The 15803-nt window shown below is 39.1% G+C and overlaps 1 protein-coding gene across 1 annotated transcript in view; it reads right to left on the bottom strand.

Annotated features, from left to right (window-relative positions):
- KIAA1328 (KIAA1328 ortholog) overlaps positions 1 to 15803 on the bottom strand; it is a 160219-nt gene that overhangs the window by 79457 nt on the left and 64959 nt on the right. Inside the window, exon 6 of the mRNA XM_010561111.1 lies at positions 2242 to 2369. Coding sequence (XP_010559413.1) covers positions 2242 to 2369 — 128 coding nt within the window. The remainder of the gene's footprint in view (positions 1 to 2241; positions 2370 to 15803) is intronic.

Raw genomic sequence — 15803 nt, 5'->3', positions numbered from 1 at the left:
TTGCTGCATTCCCCTGTGGCATTCCCCATTGAGACAGACAGGAGAATGCAAGCCCTATGCCTGGCTGAACTACTGTGTTAAGACAACACTCAAAGAGAACAAGAGACCTATCACGACACTAAGAGCTCACAGTTCAGGTATTAAGACAAGAAACAATATGACAGCAACAAAAGAGATCTGTGAAATAATAGTCCAACAGGAAGCAGATCAGTGGCTCTTCTTCAGTTTTGATAGATATCACATTAAGGCATGTGTTAGGGAAAGAACCGACACAATGCAGTCCTGCAAACCTCTCCAGTTTCTGAGCTGTGAGGAGAAACATAGCATGAAGCGCTTGTTTGGAAAAAAGGTAACAATTTATAAAGCCAAATGCATTCAAGATATAAACAGCTCTATGCCTACCAGGACTGCGTAGAAAGAGAAAATTGTAGAGGAAGGGCAGAAACTTTAGAAATATTTGGCAAGCCATAAGAAAAAACAGTTGAAACATGCATTGGCAGGTTCTTATCTATGCCTACAAAGCTTTGCACAGGGCAAGAGGGCTAGGGTAATTTCAGACCTACTAGGCTGGAGCTGTAGACTAGGTAACCATAGAAGAAATGTCAAGCCAAACCTCAATATAATACCTGGATTTGCATTTGTGGACAAAAGTACCTCTAAGTATAGAGAAAAGACATAATGGGATCAAAGACAAGCTTGATAGAACTTTGCACATGAAATCAGAAAACAATTTCAGAGAATTCTCTGTGTATACCTTGATAGAGCGATTAGGAAGACAGAAGAACAAGAGCAGATGAATGTGGATTGGTGTACCATAAGATGCTGATTTGACAGTTAATGGGCTGAAGGTTTCCTATTATCTACTTCTACACTTTTGCACTGTAGATGTGATTACACCAGATACCTTCATACTAGGTGCTAACCTGGTACAAGATAGGTGTATTTAAAGTTGAAAGGCTAAAGGTGAAAGGTTAAGCATGGCAAAACTTGAGACGTATTGGCATCATCCCAAACACAGCTGCTGCATTGCTGTTGGACTGCATGGGCTCCTTTGGACTGTTTTCCAGAGACATCCCCAGCAAGTTGCATATCACAGGCAAGAACACAGGCATCATCCATTCTCAGAGAAAAAGGTTCTTGTTTTGAACTCAATGCCATCACAAAATGGATGGCAGATGAAAATACAAAAGAATGGAAATGAAATGTTTGTAAAGGCTAAAAGCCTGACAAACAGCTCAATGTCCAACAACATATTTTACAAACAAAACAAAACAAAAAAAAAAGAACATCAGCAGGATAAAAAATGATTCCTAATGCCAATAAAGCCGGAGAAGTATTGCTACCTGCTTCCTGAGCAGAATTAAAAATGACTCCTTCCTTCACAGGCTCCTGTCTGTGTAATTTTGTTAGTAGGGAATGACTGAAAGGCCAGAATCAGGCCACCTTCTGGATCCTCTGAGCCCTATTATAAGCCTTTAAGACTCTTCCAGCAAAAGAAAGGATCAAGGCCCCCACCTATAAAAAAAAGGAAGCTACTGAAAGAGAATAGCAGGTGAGAACATCTGGTAGAGCACTTGCATAAGTAGCCTTCATTTCCAGGGTATAATCTGCTATAAGCAGGGATGCAAATCAAGTACGAAGCTATAAGAAAAAAATATCAAGCAACCATGTCTTCAAGGCTTTGGGCGTATGCATCTGAGACACATTACCACTTAATTTAACACATTGTATCTCTAGTCAACATTTTCTGTTTTTAAACTGCATATATAATTATAGGTCTTCTATAAACAGCTGAAATCAGATGGGCTGCCTTACACACTTGAGAAAGCTCTTACTGACCAAATACATCATCTGTAATGTCCTTTTCAATCGTCAAAAGCCACAGTGAAAATTTGAAAGGCTATATCTATAGTCACTGCAATTACTGTACTGTTTAAGGAACAGGACAGAAAACAAAAGAGCATCTTAACAGTTTCCTTAGCAAAAGAATGGTTTCCTATGATTCCTACTCCATTACAACATGGTCAATTAACTTCAGCTATTTTATTGACCCAAAATTTGGGGTTTTTTTTTTGTTTTCCTGCAATCCATGCATTAAGGGAAGGACTCACGGGAAGCCAATCACAAAACAGTATTCAATACTATATTGCAAGAAAACACACTTAAAGTTGAGTTCTAGTAAAAGAGAAAAGACATTTCGAAGATGTAATTAAAAAAAGGAGATGGGAAAGAAGAGCTTACCTTCTGTTCCTTTTCTTTGGCAGCACTGAGTTCAGAAAGGGAGAGAGATAGTTTTTCCTGCTGCTCAGCTAGGTACTTCTGATAAAGGCTCAAAAGTTCCTGGCATTCTCTGTACTGCTGCTGCAGAGGTGAGACATCAAAAGTTAAGGGAAAAATACTCTTTAGTGAATAGTTAGAGTGAAATATATATGAACTTACTCTGTGTAAATCTGATTTACAGATCCGTAAACAGTTGAATTTAAAAACAGATACTGTGTGTTTAAGTACTGCCTAATGATGACAAATCTGCCTAGAGATGAACATTCAAGTACAACTTTCTCTCTACTCAGAGAGTGGAAAAAGAAGAATTGCATCAAATTCTTTTATCATTGGAAAAGGGACAGCAGCAGGAGGCAGGTGATGACATTGTTTCAGCTGGAACAATTACAACCCTCTGATTTGTATTCAGCAAAGCCAGACACTACCAATGTTTATTTATAAATAAATAAATAGCCAGCCAAGTAAGTAAATAGTCTATTTTTAAGCACAGACATGGATTCACTAGCCCACATACCCAAATCCAATCTCTTTGCTTGAGCAAGAACACCTCCAAAACCCACAGCCACAGATGCAGCGCTACAAGCTTTTTAGAGACCAGCAATGATTTTTGGACAGTAATCTGGAGAGGCAGCAACTGTGGTGTTTGCAAGGATATTAGCAAGCAACAGTGTCCTGCCTTGCTTGCAGCATCGAAATTCCAATAGGAGATAAATCTGCTCTTCACCTGTCATTGTGTAATTCCCTCCCTTGCTCATGTAGCATGGTAAACCATTTATGCTCCCCTCTCTCCCCCCTCACTTTTAATTATGCATGCAGATGGGATAAGGGCTCGCTGTCCAAAGAGATTACTCTGAATAAATACTTTAATAACAAGTCACCGCAATTAAGGTAGGGAACAAAAACTTCTTCAATCTATAAAATGGTGTTGAGTTACAGATTTCCTTAACATTTTTATGATCTAATCATTGCTTCTGGGCAAATTCATGTTGCAATCATTTTTGCCAATCATGGCTGCATAAATAACTCACTGCTTTGTTATTCCCTATTATGACCCTGAGGGTTTTTTTTTTTTTTTCTTCTTCTTCTTGTTCTTTTGGGGGCGGGGGGGGGGCCTTGCCAGGTTTTGTTTGTTTGTTTGTTTTTCCTTCCCTTAAATAAAAGGCAACACAGAGAATAAACAAAACATTTTAGGAAGCAATAGGAGGTTATTAAACCTCAGCGTTTAAATCAATCAGGAGAGCCCCTAGAACACCTTTGCTCAGCACCTGGAAATAGGGTAGGGTACAAACAATGGTCTAAACAAGCTAATTGCTTTCCAGAGCCAGCCTGCCTGAAGCCTGAGCTGTTTTACATTTCAGTTCATTTTGTCAGAGAGCACCAAAAGGCTGAAGTGATTTGTGGTGGTCTCAGGAGTCTCTGCCAGCTATGATGTATATAAAAGAAATTTTTTATTCCGGTTGTAACCATAGGCAGTAATGTTTATAGTAGGTGAACATATTAGCCTGGACGCAGGGCATGAATTTTACTCTAGAAAAACCAGTTCATTTATACAGCCTAAGAGTTAAATGTCGGTATTTTAAGACAAATTATAGGGAAATTCATTTAAACCCATGTTATGTGGCAGAATATAAAAACAGACAGTCTTATCTTTATCAATTTTTTACAGCCCTCTTAATTCACTTTGCTTCCAGCAACCCCTTCCCCACAAAACAGATTTTACCCTCTTCTCCCTCCAGCTAGCACACTGCTGGCACAAGGAACAAGTACCCCGTAAAGCCTCGGGGCACACGACTGATGGCCATGTACCTACCTTTACTCTTGCCACAGTGTCAATGTCAGTCCTTCTGGAAAGCTAGGCAAGATTGCCCTTACTCCCAAGCTTAGCACATATATGGTGCAAATGTACCATAAAAGAGATGCCCAAATGGTGTTTTACAGACTGAAGAGCCCTTGCTGTGTACATGATGCTACCACCTCTTGCTTGCAGCTGCCAAATTTATTTAAAATACAGCTTAAAACATGACAAGTAAAATTAACATGAGGAAAGCATGCAAGCAAATCCTAATTGTCCAAGGGTCAGTTATGTGACCATGAGTGGGAAGGGCAATAGTTAACATGAGCTTGAACAGCAACTGAAATATTCCTGAAATTCTTGTATGATTCGGTCAGCGTTGTAACTGCTAAAACTTTCTGTGTTAGAAGATTAAAACCTTGTCCAACCACACAATCATTCTACATTAAGCAACGTATTATTATAGCCACCATAGTCTAAGAGTCCAGAGCCCTGCTTTGCTTACTAAGTGAGTAAACATGAAGCTTCAAATGGGGAGGTGGGGGGCAAGTTCATTTGTTTAAGACGCAAGCAGAATAGCTGTAAGTATGGTAATTCTCCATAATGTGCTGGTACATTTACTGCAGAATATGTTCTCAACAAAAAAAAGCCTTAATATTATTAATATTAGACCTTACTCTTCCATTCTATTGAATTTTTGCTAAAAGCAGCAAAATTATCTCTTTTTTCCCCCTACAAATTAGCCAGGCAAACACAACACTGCCACAAAAATATTTAAGTCATTCAGATACAACAAGGGCACACACATACTATGGCAATACAGTCTCTAGACAAATACATAGGTAATGACAAATATTTTCATAATCCACTTTAAAAAGAAAAGTTAAGGGTGAAAAAAACCTATAGGATAACAAATCCTACAGATTTGCATTCCACAGAAAAACTAATGCGCCTAAATGCTCACATCAGATATTTCTTCATGTGTTCAGGAGCACAAATATTGGATTTACAAGACGTTAGTTACCTGAGAGAAGTGGTACTTGGCATTTCACTGAACAGTAGTTTTATGACCAAGAAAAATTCATTTGAATGTATCTGAGTAATACATTTTATGCAGTTTGTTAGTATTAAGTTGTATGTAGTATTAAGCTTGTATATGGCAGGGGCGGGGGGGGAATCAAAATCAGAAATGCAAAGGTTAAGATTTCAACAGCCATATTTACATGTCATACTGCAAGTACTATATATTTTATAGAATAAATTAGTTAATTTCATCAGTGAATGTAAGTCACAGAATTAAGAGTTCATTTATGGCTCTTAAGAGATAATACCTCAGTGGAGATAGAGCTGGCTTTGAGAAGAGGGACTGCTAGCATGCAGCAGTGGCATGCTTACAGAGGCCAGGAACAGATTTTCAGGGAGGGGGACGTTAGGCAGGGAACAAAGAGCTTTTTCTTAGAGGTGAAGCTTCACAAGAAGGCACAGCCAACTTAATGCTCAACTGCTGCCAAAGACACACTCCCACTCGCCCCCCCAGTCTCACTCTCTCCCTCTGCACCAGCTCTGCAGCTCTCTCAAACCCCTCACTCACTCCAAGGGCTCAGCAAACTGACTCAGCAAGGCAAAGGCTCAGTTAAACACAAGACCTGGCACAAAGCAAGCAGAGGAAACAGGCAGCTGGGAGAGGGGGACACCTCTTCCAGCAGCAGTGACCTGTCTGGTAGTGTACATCCACCCTGCAAAACCTCAACCCTACTCTTTTTCCAGGTACACTCTTAAGCCTCAGGCTTTTAAGTCTGCTCCATGACTACACCTGCTACTCCCAGCTTACTCCTTGCTGAAATAATTTTAGCCCTCTCACAAGCTGAAGTAGGACAGCTATGGTTCCTTGCTTCCCCAGAAACTTGGGGGGGGGGGGGAGAGGTGGGCAAAAAAGTGCCGATCTCTAGCATACCCACTGACATCCTGTACTGCTCCCAGCACGCTGTTTCCACTGTCTCTTTGACTGCAAGTGAAGCCCAGCTTAAAATCTGATGTGTTCAGGTTTAGACCATTGAGCAACTTCCTAGAAAGATTTTGAATTTTCACACATCAGCCTCCCCAACCTTCTGTGAGCCATGCCGACACTACAGCAAGCATTTCAAACACCCACTGGTCTCTTCATCTACAGTCAAAGTTTTCAAATGAAGCCAACACCAGGCCACTCCACAAGAGCTATTTGCTGAAGTTCTCAGTTTCTTAAATCACTTTTTGTAAGAGGAAAAAAAAAAAAAAAGAAATAAGGTAGAGGACCTTCTCTTTAGCAAGACGGTTTCTTTAGCCTGTATCATTCAAGAAGAAATGTTTAGTTTTACCTCACTTCATTTTGATGAAAAAAGAAAACTAAAGCAGCCTCCAGTCACAGGAACCTATGGAAAAAGTGTTCTAGAAGCTATTAGCAAGGGAAGAGAACACTACTAATGAGATTTTTTAGCAATCAAACCAATAACAAAGGCCCTGTTGTATTTTCAGAGTGTTTGTGAGAACTCCTCACCTAGTGACTCCTTCCTCAATGGCTTGTCACAAGCACTTTTGGGACAGGCATAAGCTTTAGTGTTCCCTTTTTACACATGGGAAAACTGGCACAGGGAGTCTTCAGGCATGTCTGTGTACACAGCTGCAGCCCAGCTGTCCCACACTCCACAAGCCAGCTCCAGGACACAACTCTTGCAGCTGTAGGGTAAGTTAGCACAGCTCAGGCATAGCACTAACAGACCAGATTCATCTTGCACCTGATTAGCTTAGAGTGCAAGTTTGCCTGCACTCACCCATGCAGACAAACCCTAAGAGACGTCCCAAGCATCAAACAAGATGCCCAGGGATGACTAATTCCTATAGTCCCTGACTATATTTCTGACTTGGACCATCCTTTCATCCAAGGCTGCATACTCCAACCATGTCCAGAAGAGAACACAAGAGCTAAAACTCCATCTTCAGCAACAAGATACTCTAGTCCCATCAGCCCCTATGTCCAATTGAAGATACTCTACATGCTCAGAGCTACTACAGAGGTATGCAAAGATTAATAAAGCAAACAAAGGAAGGAAACAGTCAAACACGCACATGTTAGATTTAAATTTAAATAAGGTAGCAATAACTTACACTTTGTGGTAGAGATACAAGAAACCTTTAGTGATACGATTTTGGCACGTGATGAAAAAAGCTTTTTGACATCTGCAGTCATGATCTAGTAGCCACAAAACACTTTTTTTTTTTAATCCCTGCTTAAGGACACACATCTAGAAAGCTGACTAGTTATCATCATAGTGGCAGTTTCAGCAAAGACCAAACTCTTCACTGCCTCAGGTAGACCCTTCAAGACAACAGCTGAGAAAAAACTAGACTGAGAATGAGACACTGAGGAAGTACCACTGGCGCTAGGTTGCTGAAGCTAGACCGAGCACTGAAAGAGGTCTTTGGTTTACAAAGAAAAATCTACTCAGATAAGTTGCAGGCAGACCTGAGCTTGTCTGCCTGCCCTCCAACCAGGTGTGTATAAGCCAGACCCATTCAAGGAGCCAGGCACAGCCACAGTAGCACATCATCAAACACTTCATGCCTGATCTAATTTACCTTGCTTTTATGTTTTTGTGTTTGGTTTTTGTTTTTTTTTTAGTTTGGCTGCAACACCAACATTACACCATTTCCAGAATGTGGCTGGGCTGGACTGTGTCTGGCAACTTGAACAATGTTAAAGCAAGCTCATATAAACACACGCATGTTTAATAGACACGCCTCTACATCTATAATTTTAGCACCTTGTAGTACTATGGCATTCCACTGCACTGTTACTCAGTAGCCCAAAAATGCCTTAAAAGGCCGCTGCAAGAGTAAGAAAGCATTTCACCAAGCTTAAGCAAAGGCTAAGACCCCACATAGCTGGGTCTCCAAATAATACTGTCCCTGTGTCTACAACTAAGGCTCAAGCTACACTTAAATGCTCATAATACAAGAAAACAGAATTTGCAGAGCCCCAAAGGCCCATGACAGCCTTGTGGCAAATTCTACTACAAGTGTGCTCAGTTTGAAGTGGGCCCACATTTCTCCATGCATCATGCAAGCATATATTTTTCAGTATTTCGACACATGAGGCAATGAGGTTTATCTTATACCTTAATATTTTGAATATCAGTAGGAGAAAGATACCATGCCTTTTGGAAAAGAAGCAATATGTATGTCACTCTGATTTCCACCTGCAGGCTCTCTTCTTCCTAACGAAAGAAAGGATTAAAATAATGCAGCTTCAACTACTTACATATGAAAAGTCATATGAATAAAAATAAACTGCTGGTATTAATGAATTAACATCTAAAAGGAACACTTTGAAATATAAACTAAGATATTCTAAGCTCTTTCCTTTAGCATTAAACAATTACATACTTCATTGGAAGCTGACCCACATTTAATTTTAAAATACAACTTGTGTTTAATACATATACAGTTCTGTGCTTTGACAATCTCATCTCAGAAGAGCAACAATAGGGCTGCATTGCAGAAATCAAACTATCCAGGCACAGATCAAAGTCAACCCTAACATGTTTCTTCTGCCTTAAAATTAAGAGAAATAAAGTAAGTGGCTTGAACCTATGTGAATCACTGTTCTATGAAAGGGTAAAGACTAGTAACTTCTGTGAAGGTTTATTATCTAAACTCTGAAGATGCCACAAAGACTGAAGGTAATAAAATGTTTTATGAACAACTTCACTTTGCTTGTTCTTATATAACTCAGTTTATGTGGACTCCTTGGCACAGTGATGCTAAGAACCTGTAGGGAACTTTCTGCACATTCAATTTTCAATGTATTAAAGAATCATTTGGCACTGGTCTGAACCTTATGAGCCTTCAATTCAAAACACAAACTCTTTCTGATCCAAAATCCTCAGGAAGCACATGTCTGAAAGCACTATAAAGGAAGTCACATACAATAAGATAGAGTGATCTCCAATCTGAAGCCCAACAGTTACATTTTAATTTACACTTGAATATTTTAATGTTGTTATCCAGTCAGTAAATTAACTCAAGATGAAAGAATAAAAAGGGAAGATGCATAGGGAAAAAGGTCACAAGGTCCACAAAAGTTAAGAACTTCACTCCTGTTTGAAGCATCAGCATTATGTTGTTGAATGCCACAGCTCTCATATAAAAGGAATCGCTTAATACGTACCCATTCTGTTTGAAGGGAAATTAAATTTACATTCTTTGGGAATATGGTATTGTAATTAGTTCATGACTTGATTACACTTCGAAATGAGCCAAGACTGCACACAGCGCATACAAATTAGTTAAGTTATAGTTACGTACCTAAAGAAAAGCTACAGAGTTAAGAAAAAAGTTAGGGACAAAGCCAGGGAAGTCCTTTGGAGCTTTCAGGAAGCATATGTAAAACATCAAATTGAAATCTAGTCTCTGGACTTACTGATGTCAGGTGGGAACAGAAATAAAAAATGCAGTTTCCTAAACAGCTGAATGAGTTGTTTTCAAAAAATAATCCTTCCATCTCCACCCATACCACCTGTAAGGCAACTGTTAAAACTGATCCTAAAAAAAAAAAAGCAATGAAAGATACAAGATTTCCTACCCTGGTTAAATTCACCAGTATGATTTATTCCTAGTGCTTGTAATTTTTTAAATTTCCTTTATAGACAGCCTAAGTTTTGCATCATCTACCAATATCCTGTATTCCACCTAGATGATGAAATTCCCAAGATTGCCTTAAACGTACTGAAAAATACTGAAATGCACAATATAAATATAGTGCATCTAAAATTGGCCAAACAAAAAGATAGCCAGTATGATTTGAAGAGAGCAAGGAAAGCATTTAAACCTAAAACTAATTCCCAACATAGCACATTAACTCGGAGAAGTTTCTATCATACTTTCAAAATGGAAAAGCACTTTAGAGTACAGGATTTGATCCTATGTATCAAAAATCCTTTCCACAGGATATGCCAATCAAACTGGACAGCTTATCTGCCATGTTCTCTAGTTCAAAGGTGGGTAAGGACAAAAATATCACACACCATCATATGCCAGCAGATGTGCCTGGATCAATAAATGCAAATACCATCTCAGAGCTTGCACTTCCCATTCCAAGTGGAAAACACATCTCCAGCCTTATCTTCATTAATACAAACAAAAGGATACTTACAGGCAAAGAAAAAAGAAACTAAAGGTTTATTCTGCAGCCTGGCTGTGCTAACAACTTTCTTCTAGTGAAAAGGAAGGAAAAATGCAACACACAAAAGGCAAGTTATGCCATTACACACACTGGCAAAAACATACATTTTCATGATAATGGACATAAAGCTGATGACAGAAGAACTAAGAACCTCAATACACAAAATACAGATCCCACAGATAATCGTAACAAACTACTGGTCCTGGCACGGGCCATAAAAATTTTTACTTTTGGCTTAAGAACTGCAACGGCAGGAGATTTTCCTCATTGGCAAGAAAGAGTTTGTTCAGAACATACTCGGTCCTTTCAGGGGAGCTCTGCCAACTTCTATAGTGACTTTCAGGATTTAAAAATTTCCTTTGGCATTTGCTTAGATGGAACAGCTACCCAGCCACTAGAAACTGTTAAGGAACTTGTTACTTACGTATTTGTCTATCAGCTGGTAAAAGTACAATCCTTTTTTATGGAAAAAAAGAAGCCAGGAGATTCAGACATACGTAATTTCTGTGCAAAACAGCCCCAGCATCCGAGCACAACACCACACATTTCATCATGTATGACAGAAAATAATCTCAACCTGTGCTGTGTGAGAATTTGAAGCCAAAAGGAGGTATTGCACCTATAACCATCCACACAAAAAGTGTGCTTTTTTCCTTTTACATATTTAGAGTGCAAAATTAAACAAATAAAAGGAACACTGCATAATTTAGCTTTCATTTTCTATCAAATTGCTCATAATTGTAACTATAAAATGATAATATGCTACCATATGTGCATCTGCAAAGCCGACAAAAGCACTGGTCAGCCCCTGCGACAAGAAAAATGGACCTGTCGCTCCACCTAGTGACCTTCCTGGATATTACTGCTCTCCTGACTGAACTTGCACAGAGGGCTTGTCAAATTTAGAGGTTAACTTTGTTACAGAGAGGGACCTAACACATCACTTTGCAACATGAAAATCCGCTGTGCAATCCCCCTGCTACCGTTCTTCCTCAAATTACACTCCCCTCCATCCACATAGGCAGTCACGGCTTTACATAAAATACGCATCACTGGAAATACTTGCTGTTTTAGTTGCAGGCCTTTGTGAGAATTAAAAAAAACCTTTCACAGTTGCCACCGTTATTGTTTACACGAAGCCATTTGTCATATCAGTACTACTTGATATTAAAACAGACATGTTCTTTACTCTAATTTGACAACAGAGCTCCTGGCAGAAGCCTGAGGAGAGATAAGGTGCTTTTAGCCTATATGGGAATTGAGGTATCTGAGAAAGGATGCACACACAGCTGTTATGTTTAGACACAGTAAGAGGAGTTATTTAACAGGACAAATGTGAGCTCAGAGTCAGCTGCATTGAGGAAAGGGAATGAAGAGGCAAAAGAGAAATGGAATGTAAAACCTGAACTTACTGAGAGCAGAGCTACAGCACCTCCATCTCAATTAAAGAACATGCATAGTAAATCAAAAAGGTGTCTGCTTTGCAGGGAATGAGAATTTAAGATCACAAAACATCAACTCATTTTGTAATGAAGCTTATCAGGTTTGGTCTTGGTTACTACCAGAATGGAGATCACCTGAGAATACACAGTGGTGTCTGTCTTGTTGCTTCCTCACAGGAAACCATCAATCATCACTCTTAATTTTATATACTTGATGTCTCTCACTGAACCTTTTCCTTACAGCCCTCAAATGGGAATAATGCTGATGGAGAAAAAGAGACTCTCCTTCGGCCAAGCTCCCACCACTCTCAGAATGAGAGATTCCTTGTTCGGGCCCATACTGGAAAGGAAACCTGACCACCACAGGGAATTCTTTTGTTTGCTGCTTTCTCATGTGGCTGCCTCTCCATATCTTGCACAGTCAGCATCAGGGTTGGGTATTTCAACTTTCTTTCCCCCCCCCTTTTAAACTAGAACATACTCAGACAGCAGCACATAGATTTTAATCTGACTATCGGCAAATGGTGCAAAAGGCAAGATGAAAAATCTGTAAATGCTGCTGGACCAAAACAGAAAAAGAATAAATACCAGTCAGCCAAGAAATCTTGCCCTTCTTATGGAACTGCCTTCAATGTTATAGCTAGGACAGCACAGAATGTAAAAATCACAGATCATTCTAGATAATTTAATTTTTTCTTTTAAAGCTATTGCTATTTTGACAGTCTTTCTAACCTTGTTAGAACACAATCTGTTTGCACACTGTTGATGAGAGAAATGCAATGCTCCTTTTCCTAAAAGGCAGCTGAGGTCAAATCAAACTCCATACAAGTGCACTAATACTGATTTTAAAGGAGGTGTCCCCAGACCCAAAAAAAGGAAAGTAGTCAGAGTGCTGCAAAGATCTTTTCCACCACATGCTGTACACATCTCTAATTAGATAAGTATTTCAGAGTTACTTTAAAGGCCTCAGAAAGTTGGTCTTTTCTTGTAAAAACTGGCCTTAAACATGACAAACTGAAAAGCACTGGTTTCACTGAACTGAAGCCAGTGAAGAGAAGATTTAATAACAGCCTCATTATAAGGTTCATTGTTGTAGGACTATTTAATATACAAGATTAACACATCTTATCTCCCACTTTCATTGAAACCTATTATACCCCTCATTAATACATGCACATTTCTACATCATTTACAGCACTAAAGTCTCAAATAGTATTGTCTGAAACAGGGTGTCTTCTGCTGCTCTTCCTCGTGGTAGGCTCTTTTTGCAGTAACAGTACTCAAAAATAAGCCTCACAGCTCTAAATGGAAGACATGGCTAGGTAAAGTAAACAGGGCTGCTTAAAACAGAGAAATTAAAAATAAAAATTAATTGTTTTGCTAACACTCTGGATTTCATTTCTTGACTTCGGTTCCCTCACATTCAGACCAAAAGGTGACTTGTAAGACAGAAAACTTCTAGCTTCCCAACCTAATGAATAATGGTATTTTTCCCTCGTGACAATTTCAAATTTAAAAGTGAAGTGAACCACAGCTCCTCAAATTAACAGGCATTTTAAAATTCTTCAGATCTGGATCATCAGAGAAGAAAAGGAAGCTGTATGGTACAAACAGTACAACACTTTCCCAGATTACATACTTTTTTGTCCATAGATATACCAGGACAGACCAGAACAACGTTCCTTAATATTACAGGAAGGAAAAGGAAACAGATAAGGAAAAAACCACATTTTTACATTCTCAGTAGACCAAAGAGACCAGGTTGGTCCTTTTTCTTTCACAAACAGGAGAACTGTTAGAAGCTGGATAAATACAGTACCCAGCAAGACAGAAAATTTCTGTTGGAAGCATTCCAGGACAGAGAATATGCATTTGTCCAGCAACTGAACAAAGAGATTCAGGTGTTTACAAGCTTTTCTGTACTTCTGCCCACTAGGTTCCAGACAAAGAAACAGGAGATTTTTGACATAGTTCCCCTAAGCTGTGGAACTGCTCTCCACAGGAGGCTGTAAATGTTTAAAGTTTACATGGACTCAGCTAAACAAATTCACAACAACAAAAAAATCCATCCAGTGCTATCAAATATGGAGAAACATTCCGACAGCATTTTTTAATTACAGGTTTCCGGACACTGGGAGACTTTGGGGGCAAGTATTACTATTTGCTTATCCTGTCCTTATACTTTGTCACATGCTTGTGGCCACTATCAGCATTAAAACACCAAACTTTGCCATTTGACGTGGTACAGACATTTTATGTTCTCATCATACTACAATTAAGTTAAATATACTAAAACTTGCTAAGCATAGTGAAGATATCTTTTCTCCAACCATCTGAAGAGAATTGCTACCACTCGTAAATTGCTAGAAAGCATGTTAACAAAATTCCCTTTCCCTCACAGTTGACTTTCTGAAGCTACCCTACACCAACAAAAAGTTTCCAAATCAAATGGTTAGTATTTACTGAAGAGGAAGAAAATGAGTGACCTGAAATGATTCTATTGGGAAGTATTGACAACAAAGACTTAATTTCCTGGAGCCAAATGTACAGCTCCCGTGATTTTTCTACTGTTCTTGGAGTTACAGATGCTTACTCTGGCTGAGTAGTTTTGTATTAGAAAAAGGGTGTTGACACAACAGGCCTATTCCCAGAGTGACACCGACCCATTCACATTTACTTTTGTCTTTTAGTAAGTTTACATGCCTTCAGGTAAAAACAAGTTTCATGAGGCTCTGAAGTGCTATCACCTGCAAGAAAAACACTCATCTCACCCCTATACCCTCACATTTATTAACGCAGAAGAATAGCTGGCATTCTGGAGGTCGTCTTGGCTCCTTACATGGACCATACTGAGATATCCGGCTGGATGTGTGTAAACCAAGGAAGTCTAATGTATTTGTGAGGAAAAGTGAGGACCTCTTCTCCATAGCTGTGGCTTTTTTCTCCCCATTATAGTTCTCCATTCCCTTAGAGAAACATTGGTAAGTGCTAGCCTTGAGGATATTGATGCTGCAGGGCCATTACTCCAGAAGACAGGAATTCTGAAATCTAAATTCAGAAGCTCTCATCAGAAGAAAAAATAGCTGAAGAGAGTTTGCATAAAGACAGTTATTGGCAGCAAGAAAATGATACTTTTAGATATCCTCCTCTCACAGGATTAATATTTGAGTAAGCAAATAGTTCTTTGGCAAATTCTTTACTTACTGCAATAGTCAGAATCACAGTCAGATGCCTCCATACATACAGCCACTCTCCATAAAAACAAAACCAGAAAAATATGTGATCCAGTGGGTCTACAGATAATGCAGGGCTCACCATGGATACTTAGAAGAGCTTAGTCAAGTCAGGTACTGAAAAGGCCTTATTGTAAAATACATTCCTGTGATTATAATAAATTTCTGAGCCATCAAACCAAAGACACTATAAGGAAATGCAGAAAAATATTCAACTCAAAGATTTTCTACAATAGGGGACTATAAAAATCAGAAATTAGGGTTATTTTCCAGACCAACACATCATCAAGGTAGCCTGCACACCAACCTATATGAGAATGCCTGTTTCTTGCCAAACAAGTAGGAAAGGAAAATTACTGTATGTGAACAGCTTGCAAGGGCCCTAGACTAGAAGCGACTAGCTCACAAAAAGGACCATAAAAATAAATAAATAAATAAATCTAGAGAGCTATTTTCTTCATAGAAATTCAAAACACAAGACACAAAACTCTTCAATGAAGAGTTCAGTGAACTCAAATACAAGATCCTACAGGTCTCAAGTGATACTACTGCCAAGCCCAGGGCACAAAAGCATGAACATTCATTGAGGTGTTCTCATTGATAAACATTGTGGAGACCATGGAGGAGTGATACCCCCACAAGATTAACTTTTGAAGTGATTAATTTAGAAGCCAAGACTGCAGCAGAGCTGCTCAGTATTTCTCCTTAATTTCAACAGACCAAGGAAACACCCATACCTTTTCTATCTCAACTGGAAACTTAGTCCTGTGCTAATAGCTAGGAAGTTTCATCATTGCAGTATCTGAATAGCTTACAGGTATCAATGGACTTACTGTCAT

Source organism: Haliaeetus leucocephalus, unplaced genomic scaffold (assembly GCF_000737465.1).
Source record: "Haliaeetus leucocephalus isolate CR32 unplaced genomic scaffold, Haliaeetus_leucocephalus-4.0 Scaffold142, whole genome shotgun sequence".
NCBI lineage: Eukaryota > Metazoa > Chordata > Aves > Accipitriformes > Accipitridae > Haliaeetus > Haliaeetus leucocephalus.
Note: the sequence above shows the minus strand (reverse complement) of the source record. Positions and strands in the feature narration are given on the sequence as shown.